At 37.7% G+C, this 25,125-nt stretch overlaps 3 protein-coding genes across 4 annotated transcripts; 1 reads left to right on the top strand and 2 right to left on the bottom strand.

The window, feature by feature from the left end:
* The first annotated feature begins 228 nt into the window (after positions 1-228).
* On the top strand, positions 229-1,182 carry LOC142853577 (olfactory receptor 2G3-like). Its single transcript, XM_075978737.1, has one exon. The coding sequence runs from the start codon at positions 229-231 to the stop codon at positions 1,180-1,182; it is 954 nt and encodes a 317-aa protein (XP_075834852.1).
* A 4,261-nt stretch (positions 1,183-5,443) lies between these two features.
* On the bottom strand, positions 5,444-6,406 carry LOC142853554 (olfactory receptor 2B6-like). Its single transcript, XM_075978714.1, has one exon. The coding sequence runs from the start codon at positions 6,404-6,406 to the stop codon at positions 5,444-5,446; it is 963 nt and encodes a 320-aa protein (XP_075834829.1).
* Positions 6,407-14,010: 7,604 nt separating this feature from the next.
* Positions 14,011-14,976, bottom strand: LOC142853576 (olfactory receptor 10C1-like). 2 transcript variants are annotated; one of them, XM_075978736.1, is made up of 2 exons: positions 14,645-14,976; positions 14,011-14,212 (listed from the first exon to the last, which is right to left on the bottom strand). In XM_075978736.1, the coding sequence occupies exons 1-2, from the start codon at positions 14,974-14,976 to the stop codon at positions 14,011-14,013; spliced, it is 534 nt and encodes a 177-aa protein (XP_075834851.1). The 2 variants fall into 2 exon arrangements, with proteins under 2 accessions (XP_075834851.1, XP_075834850.1); XM_075978735.1 differs by having other exon boundaries at positions 14,011-14,976.
* Positions 14,977-25,125: the final 10,149 nt, after the last annotated feature.

Raw genomic sequence — 25,125 nt, 5'->3', positions numbered from 1 at the left:
GTTCTCATTCTCAGTAAACTCTTTATTCTTTGACTTTCCATTGAAACATGAATCTCTCTCCCCCCCTCCCTCATCTTCCTATTTTCCTACCTGTCTCCTATATAGAACATATCCTATCTTCCATCTTTAGGATCCATGTTCCTCTAGCGGATTTCTGATCCCTTTCCATTTCCGTTTTATCTAACATGCGCTTCTGTACTTGTCGCCCTCCTCTGTATGGGTAGAGTGATGACAGCTAACGAGAGCTCAGGTGGCGATTTCATCCTGGTGGGCTTCTCTGATCAGCCACAACTTGAAAAGATCCTCTTTGTGGTGGTGCTAATCTCCTACCTCCTGACACTGGTAGGCAACACAGCCATCATCCTTGTCTCCTGTTTGGATTCCGTGCTCCAAACACCCATGTACTACTTCCTTACCAACCTCTCTTTTGTTGATATCTGCTTTTCCACCAGCATTGTTCCTCAGCTGCTGTGGAACCTTCATGGTCCAGCCAAGACAATTACTCCCACAGGTTGTGCTATTCAACTCTACGTGTCTCTGGCTCTGGGGTCCACTGAGTGTGTCCTCCTCGCAGTTATGGCATTTGATCGCTATGCTGCTGTTTGCCGGCCTCTCCATTATGCCACAGTTATGCACCCACGGCTCTGCCAGGCTCTTGCAGGAATAGCATGGCTGAGTGGAGTGGGCAACACGCTGATTCAAGGCACCATCACCCTCCGCCTGCCTCGCTGTGGGAACCACAGGATTTATCACTTCATCTGTGAAGTTCCTGCCATGATCAAGTTGGCCTGTGTAGACATTCATGCCAACGAAGTGCAGCTATTCATGGCTTCCTTGGTGCTGCTCCTCCTTCCCCTGGCACTCATCTTGGTATCATATGGGTACATTGCCCAAGTACTGATGAGGTTAAAGTCAGCTCTAACCTGGGGTAAAGCTCTTGGAACCTGTGGATCGCACCTGCTGGTAGTAGTGCTATTTTATGGCACAATCACTGCTGTGTATATCCAGCCTAATAGCTCGTATGCACATAGTCAGGGGAAATTCATCACCCTTTTGTACACTGTGGTTATTCCTACTCTAAACCCCCTCATTTACACTTTAAGAAACAAAGATGTGAAGGGGGCTTTGAAAAGGCTAGTGAGAAAAGATAACAGCCCCAGAGAGAAAATTCTTGCGAAGTAGAGATATGGATCTGTTTTCAGTGATATGGAGGTGCTTATCCGGAGGCATTACCCAGGGTCACCCTGACACAGATTATCCAAAACCAAACTCGCAGGCCTCTCTGGAGAGCTACCAGCGATAAAACCACTCCCCTAGTTATTGTACCCAGAGATGTCCTATGTTGATAATCACATTATCTAATAAACTGAAAACAGTTGCTGTTGTCAAGACTCCTGCAATCATTTTTCTCTTTTTATAGTGACTTTTTTATTAACAATTCTGGCTCTATATTATTAAAGTAAAGATTTCTATTGATCAATCTCTTTTGTCTAAAGTGTGTTTAATGCTAGCTAAAAGTCTTTGAGGCATTCTTTATTAGCGTGTTCATGTGAACCCTGTGAGACATAGTTTCTATATCCTTGGACCAAGGTCTCCTGGTAATGCCCTAGTCTAAGCCATACACCTGTGTTTTTTTTGTTTTTTTGTTTTTTTGTTTTTCCTCCCTGGTCTGCTCCACTGGGTCTCCTAGTGGAGTTTTTTTTTTTTTACATCCTGTATGTTTGCTAAATGAGATTTTCACAAAAATTTTAATTTTACATATCAAGGTATGTACATTGAATGGTGATTTCTGAACTGTGATTTCTGTATTCAGAATATTAGGTGATTTTTTTAAAATAACATGATCTTAGAAATCCAGTCCCTTCCAGGCAAAACTAGACAAGAAATTTGCGGAACTAAAAAGTGATTATGAATTCCTCGGTTCTCAGATTTAGCCTTCTCTAGTTAGTTTGTAAAATTCTTTAAATGTTTAAATAATGTGAAGTGCATGTTCTTTTGGATGTCTTTAACTAGTCTAAGCAGAGGTAAAAGAACTTACAAAATTTCAAAATGGGCAAAATAAGAAGAAAATGTGTTTCTTAAAGCCATTAAATCTAAATTTAAAAGTTACACCAATTATCTTTAATTTGTCTTATTAACACTCAAATATCAAATTAAACAACCCATTAATAACATTAAAAATTAAGCTTGATTACTGAAATTGCTTCAAGTAATTTTTTGTGGAACTGTCCTGTTTAAAGTTAGATTGCTAACTAGTGGGAATTTTTATTACATTTACAATAGAGTTTACCCACTCTTCACTGCTTCTATCTGATTCCAAGAAGCCAGACGTTGCTACACAGCCAACATTATTAAGTAAAATCAAAGGGAAGGTAATGGACCAAGATCTCAATAGATAAACAGTTTTCAAATAAAATTACAACACTTTCATTTCTGATTAAAATTACTACAAAGATGTAGGAATCGAGCCAGTGTGAAGTATTCAGCATTCAGAAAGCATGATAGATCAGCGGACCAAAATGGAGGGCTCAGTCACAAATACTTGACATTTTCAGTGGCTTTGCTTATGACTTTCTCTAGTTTTTGATAAAACCATTTAAAATACTTATCATACTTTATTAATGCATGTATGTGTCTTTGTGCACAAAGCATTCAGATACCAAAGAAGTAAGAACGCTATTGGATTCCCTAGAGCTGGAATTGTCTGTTGGAGCCCACAATATACAGTGAATGTACAGACGACAGACCAACAGGCAGATCCTCGGGAAGTGTATACATCCATGTCCACATGGAGCAACCCGATTTAACACTTGTCTTTCAGAAAAATCACCGTCATATCTGTAAAAACCTTGTGAAGCCATGACTTTTCCCTTCAAAATGGAATTCCTTCCCAAAACACCTCAGCAGTGTGACTTCTGCACAGACAAGGGAGGGACCTTGCTCCATCCCCCCCAACCACACACACACACCAGGAGGCCTTAGGGTGATATCATTCATTCTTTGTTTTAATAGTCAAATTTACATAGAGACAATCTCACAAAATTGCCTGTTGACAGACTACATAAAAATTTCTGTAGAAGACCGGCACTTGGTGGGTGGAATTTTCTTTTTTTATATTTGCCATTGGGAGTCATTTTATTTCTATGTTCCTTTAGGTGTGATTCCATAATCCAATTTTAAAAAGTGGTTGGTTACTCTCATAACATTTGCGCTGCTCTTGTGCCACTATAGTTTGCAGGTGGATGCTAGATCCTGTTGACGGTGCTAGTGTCGACAGTGGATCATTCTTTTACCATCAACTGTACTATTCTCTGTGAGAGTATGTTTTCTCATGAGTAGTAACATCAGATCATGGACACTACAAATGATCTGCAAAAAGAGTTATTTGGGAATAGCTTAAAGAGTAATAAAAAAGAGGGCGTAAGTGGGGGGAAAAGCAAGAAAACTCTTATGCAGCAAATACTGCATTTAAATCTACAGAAAATGTTCTCATTGCCACAGCTATAAATAGACAACAAATCTATGAACAAAATATCTCACAAAGAAATAGCAAAAAAAGTTACTTTGCAACCTGTTTTGTGAGATTATTCTTTTTTTAGAGTCTGGTAGCAAGGTAAACTGTGCCTTTGTCAGCTAGAGACCTAGAGGTAGCTCTCCATTGAGGCCAGCAGCCTGATTTTTACTAATGAAGAGAACTGAGAAGACAGCTGAAGCCTTGTAGGAGGAGCTGGTATGCTTGCTGCTCTTAAACTGGCAAAGCTATAATCAATCAGCATAGCCATCAACACCATGAGAGATCTGAGAAAAATAAAAAACATATTAAAGGCTTATCCAATATAATCAAGTTGGCTTCATCCCAGTGATGCAAGCATGATTCAGCATGCATGAATCAATAGACATAGCCGGGCGATGGTAGCGCACGCCTTTAATCCCAGCACTTGGGAGGCAGAGACAAGCGGGTCTCTGTGAGTTCGAGGCCAGCCTGGTCTACAGAGCTAGTGCCAGGACAGGCTCCAAAGCCACAGAGAAACCCTGTCTTGAAAAACCAAAAAAAAAAAAATCAATAGACATAATCCACCACATAAACAGACTAAAAGACATTTGCCAAAATTCAACATCCTTTCTTGGTAAAAGTCCTGGAGAGCTTAGGGATACAAGGGATATGCTTCAATACAATAAAGACAATTTATAGTAAGCCCATAGCCAGCATCAACCTAAATGGAGAGAAACTCAAAACATTTCCTCTGAAACAAGACAAGATTGTTTACTATTTCCATACCTATCCAATATGGGACTTGAAGTCTTACCTAGAACAATAAGACAACTGAAGAAAATTAAGGGGCTACAAATAGGAAGGACTGCCAGAGACTATGACAACGTGCACAAGACTGTCACAAGTTCAAACTAGAAAAAATCCAGCACTGAGAAGAGGAGTATGGCAGGCTTCATGCTTAGGAGAAGTTACTTAACACAAGACAAACTCCATACTGTTGGTGTGTGTGTGTGTGTGTACTTTTTGTTTTGTTTTGTTTTTGTCTTACTTTTTCTTTTAGATTTATCTGTTTTGATTTTCATTCTTTTTGTTTTTTGTTGCTTCACTTTTCTTCTTCTTTTTGAGAGGAAAAAAAACCCATGAAGTTGGGTGGGTAGGGAGTTAGAGATGATAAAGGAGTTGGGGGAAGGCAAAGAATATGGTCAAAATATATTATATGAAAAATAATAATAAAAATTTTCAAAAGTTCATCATAAAATAAATGAAATCTTTCCTTCAAAAACTGGAAACAAGATAATGACTTAAGTTAATAAAAACCGTGATATTATTGAATAACAAATAGTGTAATGGTAATTCCCTAGCATGATAGATAATTCATTTATTAAAAAATCTGTTATGCTCTGTTCCTTACATGCAGAGAAATCACAATGGAAACAAATCTATTACACAATGCAATATGAGATAAAAATACATTGTGAGGAAGACTGAGAAAGTAACACAGTCAGAAGGATTTTATGGGGCCCTTTTCACATTACTGTCTGCCACAGCAGTGCAGACCATTACCACAGCCACTCATTTATCAGGAAGGTAACTCAAAATACTGATTAAAGGAAGATTAGATATAAAACTTTATCTTTATAACATGCAAGATATTGAAGGTAGAAATTATATTTCATTTTGGTTGTGTATGGCACAAAATGACTAAAGTTCAAGTAGATGTGTTTTTACACTTTTAAAAAGTTGCTACCCCTATTCATTTTCCGCACAACATTTCTAATAAAACTTAATATTTCTTTAATCATTTTTTGCTTTTGTTGAACTATTTGACTATTTCATATAAGCAATAACAAGTAGTCACAATCAGGATACTTTTTCTGACTAGGAGAATAATGGCTGTTAGCAAGTCTGCTCTGGAACCAAAGACTGGATGTCAATAGGACCTGCTTTCACCTAAGCTAAATTCCATCCTTGCTCTTGTTCTCTTCCAAGTATCTTCTTCATTGCTGCCTTGACATCCTTGTTCCTCAAGGTATAGATAAGAGGGTTAAGCATTGGGGTCATGAGTCCATAGAAGAGTGCCAAAAGCTTGCCTTTCAGTTTAGCTGAGCTGCTCTTAGGTGCCATGTATGCATATCCACTGATGGCAGAGCCATAGAACATTATGACCACCAGAAGATGGGACCCACAAGTGTGAAAAGCCTTCTTCCGACCTTCAGAAGACTGTATCCTTATGACTGCTCTGACAATATTGATGTAAGAGAAAAGAATTAACCCAAGTGGGATAACTTTTATGACAACCACGGCAGCATACATCTCTACCTCATTGACCCAGGTGTCAACGCATGATAACTGAAGCATGGCAGGTACCTCACAGAAGAAATTCTCTATCTGGTATTTCCCACAACGAGGCAACAAAGAAGTCAGAACTGTCTGCACCAAGGAGTTGCTGAAACCAGTTATCCAGGCTACTGCTGCCAACTGTTGACACAGCTTAGAGTGCATGACAACCGTGTAACGCAGAGGCTGGCAGATGGCCACATAGCGATCAAAAGCCATGATGGAGAGAAGGACACATTCTGTAGACCCCAGGCCAAGGAAGATGAACAGCTGTGCTATGCAGCCCACATAGCTGATGCTTCTCTTATGGCTCTGTATATTTATCAGCATCTGGGGGACAGTAGAAGTTGTATAGCAGAGATCTAAAAAGGAAAGGTTGGCCAGGAAGAAATACATGGGGGTATGGAGTTTAGGATCAAGGCGAGACAAAAGGATAATAGCTGAATTACCAAAGAGGGTTAATATATAGAAGATGGAGACGACTACACGGAGAGCCATCTCCAGACGGGGCCATTCCAAAAAGCCCACCAGAACAAAGCCGCTGGTGTGATGAGGGGTGCTATTGAGCCTTCTCATTGCTGGAATCCCATTTACTGAAAAATATCAATAATAGAGCTTTGCCGTCCTGTTATCCTTAATGTTTCATGTAGTAAAGAAACTGGATAGGGGATGCTGGAAGAAAATCATGAATAACTTCATTTTATTTCCTCAATAAGAAAAATAGTATTAACAGCTGTGCATGTATAGACTGTCATCTGTTCTTTTACCCACATTTTTACAAGTAAAGAGTTTTAGAAAGTCAAATTAGAACCAGGCATGGTGACTCACACTGGTAACCCCAACACTTGAAAGGCTGAAGCAAGAGGATTTATGTGAAAGAAAGGCCAGCATAGATTGCAGAGTGAGGCTCTGTCTCTCTCCATTGCTCCCACAAGCTATCCAAATACAAAACAAAAATAAAGAAATAAAAGGCAAATATAATAAAGATGTACTATAAGATACTTGTTATCAGGTGTTGTATCTATTAAGACAGAAGAAAATACAAAACAAAAATAAAGAAATAAAAGGCAAATATAATAAAGATGTACCATAAGATACTTGTTATCAGGTGTTGTATCTATTAAGACAGAAGAAAATGAAAATCTCACTGAAGCTTCATTAAGTTTGTAATTTACTCAAAACATTTTTGAACATAATTTTTCTCAATTGAACTTGCTTTCCTGTAGGTTCTTTTATTTATTTTTTAAAAGAGAACAAACTATCCTTTTTTTTTCATTTTATGTACCAATACCAGTTCCCCCTCCCTCCTCTCCTCCCATCCCCTCCACCTTTCCCCCAACCCCATTCAAGCCTCAGAGAGAGTAAGGCACATTCCTGCAGGTTCTTAATACTTTTGTATAATAGAAGTTTGAAATTGCTACCCTTGAAAAGCAGTATCAGTTGGTGGTGAGAAATATACTTCCTTTTCCTCTTTTCTTTTTGTAGAATCCTCTTTCTGCTTAATATAATTAAGACAACAAAGATAAAACCTCTAGGACCCAGGATAATGTGCATGTAGAATTAATACACAAAGATGTTTAGCCACAGAATAATTAGGAGTTAACATCACTGAGACTGATGGTATAAAATGTGTCCTTTTTTATTTATGTAAAGAAACATACACACAGTGGGGCAGTGGTGGTGTATGCCTTTAATTCCAGCACTTCACTTGGAAGACAGAGGCAGGCAGATCTCCGTGAGTTCAAGGCCATTCTGTTCTACAAGAGTGAATTCCAGAACAGGCTCCAAAGCTACAAAGAAACCTGTCTCAAAAACAAACAAAAAAAAAAAAAGGAAAAAGAAACACACACACACAGTCAAATAACACAAACTTTAAAATCAGTTTCCAGAGATGATCTCATTCTTTCCAATTTAGTCATACTTCCTACATGAGGAAAATTCTCACATGATTTCTTAAAATTTTGCATTGTATTCATAAAATCTTCCTGAAGCTAGAATGCATGTTTATATATTCAGCTTTATGCAGCAGAATGGGAAAAGTTGTGAAGAATATTTTTAAAAATTCTCTGGTACTTGTTTGTGTTGTGACAGCCACCAAAAATATGACTATGTACATATGCAAATTGATTGCACGTATGTGTACTTTGTTTGTTTCATGCTCCTTTGTGTAAAATAAACACTTGGTTTAAATGAGAACAAATTACACAGTTGAAGTACAAGGTTATATAAATGTAATATTGTTGTTAAGATACCAAACATTTTCACAAATAAAGTGACTCTTGGTAAAAAGGTTTTGTAACCACTTTAGAGATAGTGTTTAATGTAATTTAAGAATAGTTTTAATCCCAAAATAAAGATATGTATAATTCTATTCCTTCACTTACTGTAGAATTTTTGACAGTTTTACATGAATTTGTTTTTATCACCATCTTATTTTTGACAAAGTTGTACATGCTGTCTATAAATAATTTGAGAAAAGGGTACACTATGACTAAATATAGTGACTTATTCATGTGATATTAAATCCTAATAATTATTGTTGAAAACACTTTACCTCAACTCTGTTAGCATTTCTCAATAATAGAAGGTATCTTTTCTATAGTCACCCTTTTGTATAATAGATTTCTTGTTCTTACCTCTCTTGTCTCACTGAAATGTCTTATTCTTTGCTCATTATCTCTGCAATTCCTTCTCCACCTCTCCAGCATCCCAGGAACTTTTGTTCAGCTCTGGTTCTGTCAGATCTTACATGCTGTTTGTCCAGCCAACAAAAGTAGTTATCTCAGAATAACTCATTATATGAAGCGAACACAATATAAAAGGTGAAATATTTTCTCACTTTTTTGAGATATATGCAATGGAAATCATGAAAAAAATAAAAAATGTGTTTTTGCCTTTCATAGAATTAGCAATTTTATTTTACAATTGTATTCCTCTTTTCCATATTTCATTTAGTGATTGTGTTTTGTTTTCTAATAACCAATTACAATAGATGTGGCTAAATATAGTTCCCCTCCAAGGAACATTGTAGTTCCTCTTACTGATATTTGTCATACTTGACACTATGGTTTCAATTATTTCCTGTCAGAACCCTCAATAAAGACATCAGGAGCTGTTGCTTGGAATAGAGAAAACATCCATGCATTTCATCTCAGTCACTTTATAGCCTTATAGTGGAATAACTGGCTAGGGAAGATGTCATAGAAATTCAGTGATTGGATGTAAGAGAGTAGAGATGGAACTGAAAATTTTCAGATTGATTACTATCCCACAATGGTAAAGAATGTTTTGGTCACCAGTTTCCTTGTGGTTCATGAATTACATAATGGAGATAAGCAGAACTATTTGATAAATTGAGGAGATAAACATTCTAAGAATAATTTGAGTTACCAGATCACAGTAATAAACAGATCATTCTCTTGCATGTACTAATAAGCATTCATTTTGTATTTAACTGAGATAAACATGAGAGTTAATATTTCATGAAAAGAAAGGTGTAAGACTTTTAGCCTTCATGGATGGCATTTTGACTATAGAGAACATCTGGAAATGGTATTTAAAGTGGAGCAAACCATAAAATCGGATTTCACTCATGGTGGCATTTCATTCTTGAACAGCATGACTTCTACATTTTTAAAGTATAAGATTCATTACTAATTTTAAGGAAGACACAGCAAAAAGAAATTTAAAATTTTTCTAAATTCAGTGGTGTTTCCTGAGAAAATTTTCCAAATGGCCTTAATTATTCTGAGAAAGTTTATAAGACAGAGTAGATATGTTTAGAGGTTTACTTAGAAAATAATATTTATAGCTATTTTAAACAAATAATTGATATCAATCAATTATTCAAAAATGTTCTCATGCTTACATTCATAAAAAATGTAGCCTTTCAGTTTTAAGCAGAAAAAGGACTTTATGTGTAAGGTGCATGATCAGATTGCCATGGGTAGAAGGCTCCTAGTAACCTGTCTTTTCATTGTTTTTCTTTTTGCAGGCTAACTAGAGTGATAATAAACTCATTGAGCATTTGCAAGGTTCATTGTGGGTAAGCAGTGCAAATAAAAAATGTAGACTCCCTAATCCCCAGTGGCCATTCTTTGCAGATTATAGCAAATACATATAGGATTATGACTATGTGGTAAAGAGGAATCCAGTTTCTTGATTATTTAAATCATTTCTCAAACCTATAAATTGGTTTCTTATGAAATCTCCTTTGGTTTTGAGGACAATGTCAGTTCATGCTTTAGCATAACTACCTGGCACAGCTTCTCGTGCCATTCACTTGGCTATCCTGATGGATGAAGCTAATAATCAATCCAATCTTAATATCACCCAAGATGTTCAAGTTTAAGATGACTTTGGTTTAATTTATTGTAAATTAGTTTTTTTTGACAGTAGTAATTTTAATTCCCAATCCCTGTTGTGCCTCTCTCCTGCATTGCTTATAGCCTCTTACTAAGTGAAACAAATGCTTTTACTATCATTACAGTTCACAAAGCAATACTTTGAAAAATATAAGAAATAAAAGTAAAGTTACCGTTTTTAGAATACTGACTGCTCATACTAATGGAAGATGTGTCTCGGGCTTCTGGGTACCTCACTTCTTAGGCTGGCTTCACCTTTCACTTCTGTAGTTCCTTGCAGCTCTGAACCTTAGGTGTATCTAACCCTCACCACAAATCTGACTCTGCTTATTTTGTAAGTCACGTTTGCCTATAATCTGCCTTTTAACCCTTGTAGACTAATGACATTAGAACCAAATGTGTTAGAAATTCTGACCTTAGGGAGTCAGTCCCTCTGTTGCAATTAAGCAGAATTCAAGTAAATTAGAATTTTGGCCATGGGAGAAATATAAGAAATAGCAGCATAAAATATTACAAAGCTATTAAATTCTATGTGATTCTTCTACTGGGCTGATCTCACTTTCTTAAAAATTATCTATTCCTTTTGTGTAATACACACTGAAGACACTTTATATTTAAAGTTACATTCAATTTTGAAGATGCCTCCTAGCTGCTGTGACTGACCTCAGTGTTCCTTGAGACTCTTTCCAGTGAGGATGCTCTCAGATACTAATGAACTATGCCTTGCGATTGCCTGCTTTTGAAATTAGGGTAATAAGCAACATGCAATTAATATTATTTGTGACTAATTTCTGTTGTCTAACATTTATGCTTTTCACGTATCATTCCACCTATGAAAAGAAGATGTACAACAGCAATTATACTTTTGGTTATATTTAGGGGCACATGATGTGGAAAGAACTTTCTCATATATATCTTTCAGTGAACAAATGAATAATTTTTATATTTTGCTAAATCTAGGAATGTAATTTCTTATCTAAATGTTAGAGTATATTCATTTTAATAAAGATTGCCAACCAGGTTACAAAAGTATTGAAATAATTTGTGCTCCAACTGTCATCAATCTTCATTTCCTTTAAAGCCTCTTAGCATGGTAATATCGTATTTTATAAAAATTATAATTTATCCATTTCGTTTTGTATATAAAAATCACCATTAAGACAAATTTATTGTTCATTATAGAAAACTTAAACATTGTTCATATCAAAATGGAAAGTTTGAATTTATATAGACATGCATTCAAAGAAAGGTACCATAGAGACAAAAATAGGTATGCAGAGAAGTAAAATTTTTGAAAGCAGAGTTTTAATAACCTTTGTCCCTAGATTTTATCTTCATTCAAGGTGACTCTTGATATGAGACAGAAATTCTAAATTTTTCTTTTAACAACTCGCTTGAATTTAGAGAAGGAGAGCAACCATTCAGCTCTAAAGCCAGCTTTGATTTTTAAGTGAGTCAGGGCTATCTTTATACTGAGAAGTGAGGAGATATGTATGTTTAAGTACTGAGATTTTACCCTGTGGAGGATATTGTATCATAAGTCAGATTTCTCATTGCTTGGTGATTCTTTCTAGATGGCTGTTTTTTCTTCTTTAGGCATATAGATGCCCAGTGTCTCTAGGCTACTTAAAGATGGGTATTTTCTGTTTTCCTGCAAAGACACGAACAAAACCCTGACCCAACTCTTGTGAGGTTTCCTCACAACTTGTAGGATTGTCTCTATTGGGAGACATATTGTCCTTTTATTGATTGTATTTTACACTCAGGTCTAGATTTGGGAAGATTATAATATATAGTATTGTTTTTGTTGGGTGGATATTTTGTTCCTTGGTTTCCATTGCACTCTCTGATTCTGAGGAAAGTATGGTGGCTGTGTGTTGCCTGGTAAGAAATTCTTCTGGGATGCTGATAATTGTGGCCATTGGGTATTCCAGGTAAAATGTGTTTCTAAGTTTTGGGAACCGACATTCACGAATGTGGATGTGTTAGGAGGGAGGAACAGGGAAGGTCCATGTCCCACAAGAAGGAGGAAAGTTGTATGCTCTACCAGGATCTACTCAGTCCTCTAGGAACAGGGGCAGGGAATGAGAAGAGGTCACAACAGATAGTCTGCTACAGATCTGGAGATGAGACAGGTAATTGAATATGGAGGAGAGGAGAGTGAGAGAAAATCTGAAGCTTACTTACCTTCCTCACTGGCCTACTTGCTTCTCAGTCAGACGTGACTGGCAGGTTACCAGAGAAAGCCAGCAGAAGTTGTGTCTGGAAGAAGTCTTGAGAAGAAGCTCTGTATGATCCACTAGAGATGGGGGCAGAGAGGAGGTGGAGGCCTTATCAGGTGATCTGCTGTAAAGATGCAGAGAGACTGGGAGTTTGAATTCGCTGGAGAGGAGAAGCCTTGACTATCCACAGTTAGAATACTTTTTCCCCTGGCAGAAGTAGCCTGTGGGTTATTGGAGTATGCCTGCTGGCTTTGGCATCCAGGATAAGTGATGTGTGGGGGAAGAAAGGTCGGAGGTGAATACCTGTGTGTTGCCGTGAAGTTGGGAACAGAGATGGAGATGAGGCTGATACAAGTCATCTGTTATAGAGCTGGAGGTGTCAAAAGCAGTTGGATTTGAAATAGAGAAGGGAGAGACTAAGATCTGCAATTAGTCTACCTGTTTCCATAGCCTGCGGGGCCTGCTCACCCCAGGGAATGCCTGCAGATGTTACGTACTGGGATATCAGTATGAAGAAATATTGTAGGAGAAGGTCTACATGGTCTGTTGGGTAGGGTTTCAGAGAGCAGGGGGCTACTATAGTGGGTGTTCTGCTGCAGAGCTGGGGATGAGACTGGAGATGGGACTGGGAAGAATGGAGGGAGAGGTAAAGACATTCAGCTGCCCTGGCCTGAATGACCTGTAAGTTCCAAAATATTGACCATTTAGCATTAAAAAGCTTTCATGGAAATACTTGAAAATGTTTTCTTTAATATTTTAAAGCAAATAGTTTCAAATTAACATTTCAGTATATTGTAATATTTACACTGTTTTAGTTAATTACAATTTACAAAAGAATTCAAAGACTTTTAGCATGTGACACTATAAAATAAAGACATGAACTGATAAAAGACCATTATATAGTTACTTTGGAATAAAGATTTGTGCGTGATATATTTGGATAGGAAGCAGAAGTCTTGGGGGCATCAGGGACTAGAATTTGCATAACTTCTGAGATATAGAAATTTAGATTTTCATCCTGAACTAAAACATAATAGAATGCTCTCTACTGTATTGGTCTCTTTAGTTGTATCCCTTAGTATTTGAAATCATTTCAGAATTAGTAATTAGAACATAGCCCTGAATGCAGAGATACCTTCAAAATTACAAAGATACTCAATATAAGTTGGAACTGGAGGTTACTCTACTGCTTGCCAGTTCCCAAATGAGCTTGCAGAGGCTTAATATTACTTATAATTGTTTTGCCAATGTCTCGGGCATATTACTGATGAGTTCCCACAATTAAATTAACCAGTTTTTACTATTCTGTGTATTACCATGTGGCTGGGGCTTACTGGGAGTGCTCTGGCATCTTTCTCCCTCAGCGTCTCCGATTTCACCTTTTTCTTTCCTGTTTGGATTTCCTGCCTAGCTACATTCTGCCCTGCCATAGGCCAAAACAGCTTTATTCATCAATCAGTAAAAACAATACATATTTACATTATTTAGAATGACATCCCAAATCAATAAAGCAGACAGAAAAATGAACCTATGTTTGTTTACTTATTCTGGTTGTATGTGCATTCTTATTAGTGAATAATTCTGTGTGGTTCTGTTACCTATTCCTGCTCAGAACTTTTCTCAGGCCCAGAGTTCTCCTCAGTGCTGCCTTGACTTCCCTGTTCCGTAAACTATAGATGATGGGGTTCAGCATGGATGTCACCGCTGTATAGAAGAGGGCCAAGAGTTTATCCATTCCTGGTGAGTGACTAGCCTGGGGCCTCAAGTAGGTAATAGATCCTGAGCCATAGAAGAGTGTGACTACAAGTAGGTGGGAAGAGCAGGTAGAGAGAGCTTTATGGCGTCCCTCAGGTGAAGGCATCAGCAGCACTGCAATCAGAATCCGGACATAGGAAGAAATGATCAGTAAAAATGGGCTGGATATGCATAGTACTGCTGCCACAAAGACAGCAGCCTCGTTTTGGGATGTATCTCCACAGGCAAGTGCCAGGAGGGGTGGAAGGTCACAGAAGAAGTGGTCTATCTCACAGGGTCCACAGAAGTCCAAAGAAAAAATAAAATTGGTCTGTCCCAACCCTACTATGCATCCCATTCCCCATGAGACCATTGCCAAATGGGCACATACCCCACGACTCATTCGGGTTGTATAGTGGAGTGGGGAGCAGATGGCCATGTAGCGGTCAAAAGCCATGGCTGCCAGTAGACAGCACTCAGTTATTCCAAAAAATGTAAAGAAAAACATCTGTGTGGCACAACCCTCCCGAGAGATCCCTCGGGACTCACTCACAAGACTCTGCAGCATCTTGGGTATGACAGAGCAAGTGTAGCCAATCTCCAGGAGAGACAAGTTGGCCAGGAAAAAGTACATGGGTGTGTGCAGGGCTGGACTGGTAACAATGGCAAGGGCTATGAGTGCATTGCCTGTCAGTGATACCAAGAACATGAGGAGGATGAGGGTGAACAGGAGGAAGCACTCTCCAGGGACCTCAGAGAACTTGGCAAATGCAAAGCGTTTGACAGACAAGCTGTTCTCCTGCCACAGGGAGCAATTGACACTCATCTCCTGGAAGAGAGAAGAGCAAGTCATCAGAAGGATTCTTGCAGATGAGGGAAATTATTCAATTTAATACTTAAGATCCTCAGTTAAGTCAGAGACAGAATCTTTAGCTTCAGTCATAAAATTAGTGTTTACAAACAAGTATTTATCCTCAAAGAGTTTCATATCTAACCCTTTCACATCAGGTGATTTTTCCAACGTGTACTAAACATTATACTGAGTGACCCAGGCTTTAGGACTTGTGCCGTATACTTGTCTTTCCAGCCCTGATGAAGCTGAGGCAGAAAGCTTACCATTGGTTTGAATTCAGCCTCACTTGTGGAGTAAGATATCAGCCAAATAAAAGAAAAGGAAAGCATCAATTGTTGCTCAATTCTTTTTGCATGCTTTTCATTGACGAGTTATCAACATCTCCCCGAAAATCTGCTCTCCCACCAATTCATATCTATGCTTTCCTATTGTCATGGATACCTTCTCCCCAACCATCTCAGAGTGTATTAGCGCCAGAGTATTCTGTGATTTCTATAGCTAATATTCATATACATGCCTTAAAATATCATTTCCTCAAGCATGACTCATAATTATGTGAAGGTAAAATAAAATCAAATAACATCTTGGAGAGCAGGCTGGCCATGAACTCACAGAGATCAGTCTGCCTCTCTTTCTAAGTGCTGAGATTAAGAGCATATTCCACCACCACCCAGCATTTTCCATATCTTAATAGTTCCCATCTTTTAATAGAGCGTGCTTTCTTAGTGAGAGTATTATGGTCTGAACATTAAATTTCTATTTTCTTATTATTATTCATAAGATTCTATGAATCAGGGCATTGATTTAAATAAAGAAAAAGAGTAAAAGAGATGTGGTCTTGGTATGTAGTTAAGGTTGGCATCAAATTCCCAATTTCCCTGCCTCAGTGTCTTGAATGGTGGGATTCCCACAGTAAGTCATCGTGCCCCACATGACAGAAATTTCTCTTTAACCTTTCACTCAATGGACCTCACATTACAATCCTATCAAACTGCTTGCATTTTGCACGTGTAGTATTTTTACACTTCATTTTCTCTTTGTTCATTTTCTCACTGGGAGGCTTCTATGTCCTTGCTTCATTGTTTATCTATCTGTTAAACTCTTCACTTCCAGCACAACGTTGTCTTTTTTTCTGTAAATCACACAACTCTTCCACATAGCAGTCACACTCCATGCTTTTCTCACTAAAACTGCTAAAATAGCATCTACCGCTGTGGTGGTGATTGCTTCTCGTTTCCTTCTGAGTACAGCCTTATACAGAGACTGTGTACGGACTTCACTTTCTATCATTACATTTGCCATCTTTAACAATCCATAAATTCTCACGTAATGAGAAGTTTCAGTGTTTACCTTATTCTGCCTCCTTAGATATTCTGCCTGTTACTCCCCATTATATCCTCTGGAGTTCAACCTCATGTTCCTCAAATATTTCACATTCAGCCTACTCATTTATCTCTCGGTCTGGTATTTTTTCCTTTCAAATGAGATGACCCTTGCTATTTTGTGTGGTATATGGAATTTGTTTTTTTTTCTGCCAAAAATCTGAATACACCATGTTTTTTTTTCAACAAGAGCAGAATAGGAGATAGTTTCAACCAATTGGTCCTCCCTCTATTCACTTGATAAACCAAATATCACCAGGTCATGCTATGTTATATGTGAGTAGATCACATCATGGTTGATCCACAAACCAAATGTGAGCTTTAGAGTTCCCGAATTATTTTAAATAATAGTATTAGCAATGTTAATTTAAACATATAAGGCATGTATATACATACATGTCACATATACTTGTATGCCTGTATAACCATGCAGATACACACGCATGTGTACATAGAGTGGAATAAGGGTTCACTCTGGGAAGACTGTGTATCAGTTAAAATCTTAGTATAGACAACAATGCAGATAACACTGTTTGTTTAAACTCTGTTTCTTAATTTGACCCCTTATTAAAAGGGGCTGAGAAAGAAATCTATTCCCCCATGAGACTGCTTCAGTGAGAACTAGGTTACTTCCCTAAAATCACTTTTAAAGTGGTCAGGTGCTGAATGCTTACTAGCCACACAGGATATAAACATGGTATATGTCTACACACAGCCATACTATATTTACCTTTGTGTACACTGTATTTTGGGAAAACTCACACCACAATCAATAATCTTTGCTCCTATTCATTAATTGCTCTCTAAATTATATTTTTTATTTTGTGAATAATGGAAAAGCAAGATTAATTAAAACCTGCATACACATATAAAAATGGTGCTGGGATTAAAGGCATGCACCACCACCGCCGGCAGGCGGATCTCTGCGAGTTCGAAGCCAGCCTGGTCTACAAGAGCTAGTTCCAGGACAGGAACCAAAAGCTACGGAGAAACCCTGACTCAAAAAATCAAAAAAAAAATGGTGCCTGCATCTTCTTTCCTGAGAGGATATAAATGTGTATAATGCATTATTGTATCTATTAGATAGATATTTACCCGTGCATGCAGAAGTTCTAAAAACTTAAGGGTAGAGAACACGTGGGCTGACTTAAAGTTCTGATGAGCACAAAGCAGGAAGTCTGGAATTACTTGGACTCTCAGGGAATTCAGCTCTTGTAAAAATAGCCAAAACACTGAGTATTCTGTGGTGATGTATTTTATACTTACTTCAAAGTATTAACTTTCCTGTGTACTATATTAAATTCAAATATCTATATTTCTCATGTATTTTATATTGACAAAATCCACATGTGACTGAACAAAGAAAAATAATCCAAAAAGCCAACCCAGAAAGAGCTATGTTTTAAATTTGAAATATTTTCTTAAATACCCTGCACTTAGTAGTAGTTTCTATATTTGTATAACGAGTTCTCCATATAAAGAGTGTGGTCTTGAATCTCAATTAAATTTTCAGGAACTCAGTTTAGGAAATGCAACCAGAATGATATATTTTCATCTCAATCTGTGGAGAGAAAATTATTATTTTATTTATTTATTTATTTATTTTTTTTGGTTTTTTGAGACAGGGTTTCTCTGTGGTTTTGGAGCCTGTCCTGGAACTAGCTCTTGTAGACCAGGCTGGTCTCGAACTCACAAAGATCCGCCTGCCTCGGCCTCCCAAGTGCTGGGATTAAAGGCGTGGGCCACCACCGCCTGGCGAGAGAAAATTATTTACTCAGAAGGAGTATCAAGATTCTTGAGAAAGAAAGAAGGGTCGGAATACTCTGACATAAATATCCTATCTGCCTCTCACCTGTTACATTTTCTTGACCTTAATTTTGAAATCGTTGGATCCTTGTAAACACTACATGATGTAATCTTCCCCATCTTTCTAGTTAAGCTATTTTAAGTGGTTTTATACCAATAATCAGCTCTATTTTATACATAGGCCTTCAGTGTTATAATGTGTGTCCTAAGAACTGGTAAGGTCTGGAGGTTCACTTGGCAACCAGCTATATGCAAGAGATGGTGCATGAGATGAAAGGATTTGATACCTTACAGTCTTGGTTTTTGCATGATACATTACACATCTCAGAGCCCCAAGTCAAGCTCACTATACGTTGTTCTGTTTTGTGAGTGATACAGGTGAAAAACATCATTTTTCCCCTGGTGTCAGAAGGTTAGGAAAGTTCATTGGTGGGTTCGGTTCCTTGTCTGATCTTGTAAGTTATGACACACTGTAAGATACTGTTTCTGAAACAGTGCAGTGTCTGCATGTAGAAACTGTCAGGAAATGAGAGAATTTCTGGAGATTGAGCAGGAAAAGATAATTAGGATGCTTACTCCCATTTTCCCGGTTTTACCACATTCACTCACCAAGGACCATTTATGCAGCTGAGTGACACTTTAGGTCAACCTAGAAGAAAGAGTGGGATCGCTTGATTAGATTACAACGTACCATATAACATGAGTATCACAGTGACAAATGAATTCTAATTTACCAGGAAACAAGTGGTTAATAGCAATAGAAAGCTGTTTTCTGAGGTGGATGCTCAAGTCTGCACAAACTATAAAAGTCTTAACAGAAAAAGACAGTAAGTAATTAGAATAAAAGAACGGAAAATGTTTTGAGTATCAGATATCCTTTTATATACTTTAATTCACCCTCCACAGGCCTAGTCTTGATAAATTGACTGTTACCTACCTCAAATCACAGTACTTGAAGAGATAATTAAGTAGTTTCCGCTTCTGATTAGCCAATCCTGACTTTCTCTTCATCCTTTCCTTACTGCATACAGGGGACACAGACAATCTCCATCCTCATCTCTACATTGTTTTGAAAAGCTTTTGTTATGATAAAACATCATGCCTGATGTCAAGAAGATTGTGTCTCAGGAGAGAGGACCATGTCCTTTAAGGCAATATCCCAGTATCACAGATGCACACACACACACACACACAAACACACACATTACTACTCCTAAAGAACATCTGCACTTTCTTCTTTTCTGGAAAACAATAAGCCCTAAGCATATTATACTAAAATTCTTCTGTGTTCTGAGTCATTTCCATTTTACTCTCCCCAGGAGACTCACAGTCTCTTCTCACTGGTGAGTTTCAGGAGTCACTGCATTGCCCCCGGAGAGTCCTTATGGATGGGGCCATAGCTCTGGGCAGAGCAGCTTCACTCTGCAGCAGCCCTTTCTCCTGAGAAATAGTTCTATCACAAAACATCTGAATCACCTCATCCACAAGGAGGATGTCCCAATAGCCTAACCATCTTTCCACTGCATCAGCTTTGCCACAGGCAAAAGTTGGGAGCATGGTGGTTGGGACAGGGTGAGGGGAAGGGGAGAGGGGGAGAAAGAAGGGGGAAGGGGAGAATTGGGGAGAGCTTGGGAGAGTGGGATGATTGAGATGGAGGAAGGGCAGATATGGGAGCAGGGAAGAAGATATCTTAATTAAGGGAGCCATTTTAGGGTTGGCAGGATACTTGGCTCTAGAAGGGTTCCCAGTCCCAGATGTCCAAGGGGATATCCCCAGCTAGGTCCTTGGGCAGTAGAGGAGGGGGTGCCTGACCTGGCCTTGTCCCATAGCCAAACTGATTAATATCTTGAATATCACCATAGAACCTTCGTCCAGCGATGGATGGAGATAGAGACAGAGATTCATATTGGAGCACTGGACTGAGCTCCCAAGGTCCAGTTGAAGAGCAGAAAGAGGGAGAAGATGAGAAAGGAAGTCAGGACCGCGAGGGGTTCATCCACCCACTGAGATGGTGGGACTGATCTAAGGGAGCTCACCAAGGCCAGCTGGACTGGGACTGAAGGAGCATGTGATCAAAACAGATTCTCTGAATGTGGCTGACAATGAGGGCTGACTGAGAAGCCAATGATAATGGCACTGGGATTTGATTCTACTGCATGTACTGGCTTTTTGGGATCCTAGTCTGTTTGGATGCACACCTTCCTAGGCCTGGATGGAGCGGGGAGGGCCTTGGCCTTCCCACAGGGCAGGGTACCCCGCCCTCTCTTAGAACTGGAGGAGAGAGGGAGGGTGAATGGGAGAGTGGGAGGGAAATGGGAGGAGGGGAAGAGGTGGAAATTTTGAATGGTATTATTTATAAAGCTAAAAATAAAAATAAAAAAGAAAGTGCAATGACCAAATAATTCATCCATTGTTTTCCAGTTGCATCAAATCCATCAATTCTTTATTTCTCTTTGGGACATTTTAAAAGAGAAACCATAATAGGAACAGGTAAGCATGAAGGGCTAACTTTATGCCATAACCAGCTCTTATAATGAAGTGGTTAAGAAGGTATCCCCAATAGATAGATTCCTCGTCTTTGAGAGACTATAGAAAACCAGTAGGAGAAGGATGCTCGCGAGTCTACAATTGTACTATTAAGGATGTGGGATGTTAGTATAATGACTGTACTTTACTCTCTATACTTTTTAAATTTTAGTTTTGAGATTACAACATAATTACAACAATTTTTCTTCTTTTTCCTCCTTCCAAGCCATCCCATACACCCCTTCCTGCTCTCCTTCAAATTCTTGGTCTTTTCTTTCACTAATTGTTATTGGATGCACATATGCATATACATTTCTAAATATAATCTGTTGGGAACATATAATGCTACCTATGTGTGTTCTGTTTTGTTTTGTCTTGTTTTGCTTTGTTTTGCTGATTGGCACTGGACAACAAATTGGTATGCTCTTCCCCGGGGAAACAATTTCTACAGCTCCTAGGTTTTCTAGTTGCCTATAGTTCTTTGTGTAGCGTTGAGACCTCATGGGCTTTGCCTTTTTCGGTTTGGCATGTCCGTTGGTACATGCCCTGTATTCTTGCCCACATTACTTCAGTTTTGTTTTTATGTAATCAGTAATTGAGGGACTGTGATTTTATACTTAAGTATCAGAAAAAGAATACTTTCTATTCTTTAGTGTCTGAATTTTTCAGATTTTCATTTTCAGAACATGACTTCACCATGAATGGCACAGTGGATTAGTGAAGAAATTCTATGCCACCACCCAGTTGTCAGGAGAGTCTTCTAGCACTGTTACTGTGCAGTCAATGTCTCTCTAGATGGAGTGGACTCAGAAAGCATTTGCTGGCCTGCAGTTGCTAAACCTGAACTCTAAATTTCTTCTGAAGATTGGAAAGCTTGGATGTAAATATATAAAAATGGAGAGTAGAGGAATAAGGATAGGAGTTACGTAACAAGAGATATCAACTGTACCAATGTCTACGAACAGTGTAAAAGGAGCTGGAATTGACTCAGTTTCACTGAGGCTGCTCTTGTTTTGGTAAATCTGGTCAAATGGATGCTTGGCATTATATGCAGTCTTATCTTGGAAGAGTGCAACATGCAGTTTGACTTTTGAATGTTTATGACGCAAACAGAACTCTAGTAAAGTCCTAGTATCTGTAACTGCTAGACGCTTTCATTTTAAGTGATCCATGGTCAGAGACTAGAGCATAACCTATGACATAAGAAATATAATTAACCTTTGCACCTAATTCTTGGCAGAGAGCTCATAAAACTTTTGGAATATACCTACTAATAGGAGTGTCTTTTGTAATTCACAAGGAAACCCCTTTGCTCACATCAGAAATTATGGCAATGGGATGAGCTCAGGTGAGTTCCTCTACATAGCTTCAGTGTGAGAATGCTGAATAGAAGGAAACTCATGATAAATGTTTGCAATTTTCATTGGAATTGAAAAGTAGACTGGGTATGTCTGACAAAATTCTAAACAATTAATTTCATTAATTTCTTGTTTTGGACACATTTCAGAATTCTGGGAGGATGATGTGAACAGAGAGGCACAAAATACACAATACCCACTCTCCAAAGCCTGACCTTTCTTGTATCTTTCATTTGGCTATTCTTTCATAATAAACCAGTAAATATTACAATAATAATGATATACTGAACTTTGCTGTAATTTAAAGCTTTTCATTAAAGCTCAACAAAAGACATATAAGGGAAAGACACAGTATAGATGAAAAATATCTGCAATCTCCATCTCTGCCGACGGTACATCCAAATATGCAAACAACTTTGTCAACTCCCCTTGTTCCCTTTCTGCCCTTTTGCTCTTTTTCCCTTTATCTCACATGTGTCCCACTACACTTTTCCACTTCCTCAAAAATCTTTTCTTTCCACTCCTGTAGTCCTCTTTCTTGTTACATGACCTATACCAACACCCATACACATGTATACACCTGCAAAACATTAAGAGCTAGAACTCACATATGAGGGCAAAAATGAAATATTTATTTTTCTAAGTCCCAGTTATCTTGTTTAATATAATAATTTCTGTATTCATTCATTTATACAAATTTTAGAATTTTGTTTTTCTTTGTAGCTGAATAAAATTTTATAAGATATATGTATTACATTTTCCTTATCCATTATCTCTTGCTGGATACTTAAACTGATTCCATTTTGACCCTATTTCCACCCTATTATAAATATGAATGTACAAGTATCATGGTGGTAGGATTCAAGTCCTTTGAGTATATGCCTAGGATTAGTATATTTTTAAATTAAAATTTATGCCTTAGAGGGCTCTTAAATCATCTATTTCCATTCTAAGTTACCTGGCACTATCCTTTTCCAATTTGTATTTTAAGCATATTGAACATGATGTAAGGAACCACTAAGGTAAGCTGCCTTCAGACTTAGCAACATTATTAAACACGGTCCCATCCATAGATAAAGAGCTACATGCAATTAATTGATGCTGGGAAAGGAATAATCAGCCTTTTCTAGGGATGAGACCACTAACAGATTTCCCAGTCATAAGCAGCCAGCCACAAACACATACATATGAGCAAAACTGTATTCTTTTGTATAAGTTCATTTCAGATTTTGATATAAATGAACACAATTATATATTACATATATGCACATATATATTATATACACACATATATGTAATTTAAATAGAAGAAATAATACATTTGAGACAGTTGGGGATAACATGGAAGGAGTTGGAGGGGTAAAGGAAGGGTGAAAATAATGTAAGTCCAATACTCATGTATAAAATTCTCAAAAACAATTTAAAAAATAAAACAATATTTTTTGGTGAGAATTACAGAAAACATAATTGCTATATACTAAAAACTTAAAGATTTGGTTGTGAAGTTACTGTTGTGTATTTCCCTCATCAATTCAAACCTGAGATAATGGCATAGAATTACAAATTTCAAAATCCACTGAACTGTAATGGATTTTAGGAAAGTCATAAAACCATTATTTAAACTATTGATTAAATATTTGCCAAAGTAAAAAAATAATTATGATATCTTCTCATAATTCCTCTTGTGGCCAGCTTGGTTCTAGTTTACAAATAATAATCCAAGTTCAAAATATTTAATATAAAATATTTACGCCTTAAATTGGTGCAGGTCATTTGGAAAATCACGGAGTCAGTGGCTACTCAAGGTACATCTGCACATATTTCATGACCAGTGCATTTGAGAATAGGACAAGTGTCAACACTCTGGATAAGAGAATATTCAGTTTAGTCATGATTTTACTTAAACTGAACTAGCAGATATGAACAGTAACAAAAGAGCAACATAGATCTTTGTTGGAGGATGACAATAAAAGTCAAGCTTCATTTAGTATTAGTAAACAAGGCTTCCCCACCCAAACGTTATTAAATAGGATGATTTTTGTTTAATTCTTTTATTGCCTTTTGAAGATGACAATCTCTGTAACATTGATGGTTTTGCATTTTGTTTGTCATTCCCACTACATATTAGCTCATAAATATCTGTAACATAGAAAATAAGAATTGGATAATACACCCATTTTATTAAAATATGAAATTTACAATGGAGGAAAAAAGTCTAACTCTAATCCCAAAACTGGGGTCACAAGATACCAAATTCAAACTAAGGAATGTGAATTCAAACTAATGAATCTTAGAGGAACAGCACAAGGAATCCATGTTGGGCCTGGTTAACCTTGGCCAACGCTTTTGGATTGAGTAGTTACAGGTGCACAATATGTAAAACAGTGATAATGAGGTAGAAGTAACTCAGAATACAGATCATCAATTCAATGTACAGAGGTACACACACATATCTTCTGCACAGGCATTTGACCTCCAGCTGCCTGAGAGGCTGGTGCAGGATAGCAAATTCAAGGCCTGTTTGGGCAACTTAGTGAGATTCCTTAAAATAAATAGAAGGAGCTAAAGAGATGTCTCAGTGGTCTAGAGTACTTGCTGTTCTTTGACGGATCTGAGTTCAGTTTCTAGCACCCATGTGATCTTGTAATTCCAGGCTCAGGGAATTCAACATTCTCTTCTGGCATCCATAGACACCTGTACACACATGGTATACACTCACGTAAATTCATTCACATACATAAAAATAAATCTTTAATGTTTATTTTTTACTTTCTGAGTTTTCTTTTTTTAATTTATTTATTTATTAAGGATTTCTGCCTCCTCCCCCCACCGCCTCCCATTTCCCTCCTCCTCCCCGATCAAATCCCCCTCCCTCATCAGCTCGAAGAGCAATCAAAAAAGATGCCTGTGGTGTAGTTCAAAGAAAGTATTTGATTTATTTGTAGAATACTCTGGTTTTAAAATGAAGTAAATAGGAAGAGTTGAGATGTATGAAACATACTATTGGTATTTTATTTTGTAAGTATTGTGGTTCTTTCTCACACATCTTA

The sequence above is a fragment of the Microtus pennsylvanicus genome, chromosome 7 (genome assembly GCF_037038515.1).
Source record: "Microtus pennsylvanicus isolate mMicPen1 chromosome 7, mMicPen1.hap1, whole genome shotgun sequence".
Taxonomy (NCBI): domain Eukaryota; kingdom Metazoa; phylum Chordata; class Mammalia; order Rodentia; family Cricetidae; genus Microtus; species Microtus pennsylvanicus.
This window is presented reverse-complemented; position numbering and strand designations above follow the sequence as displayed.

Bases quoted from the DNA above. Each gene is read 5' to 3' on its own strand.
- LOC142853577 (XM_075978737.1), top strand. From the start codon at position 229: ATGACAGCTAACGAGAGCTCAGGTGGCGATTTCATCCTGGTGGGCTTC.
- LOC142853576 (XM_075978735.1), bottom strand. From the start codon at position 14,976: ATGAGTGTCAATTGCTCCCTGTGGCAGGAGAACAGCTTGTCTGTCAAA.
- LOC142853554 (XM_075978714.1), bottom strand. From the start codon at position 6,406: ATGAGAAGGCTCAATAGCACCCCTCATCACACCAGCGGCTTTGTTCTG.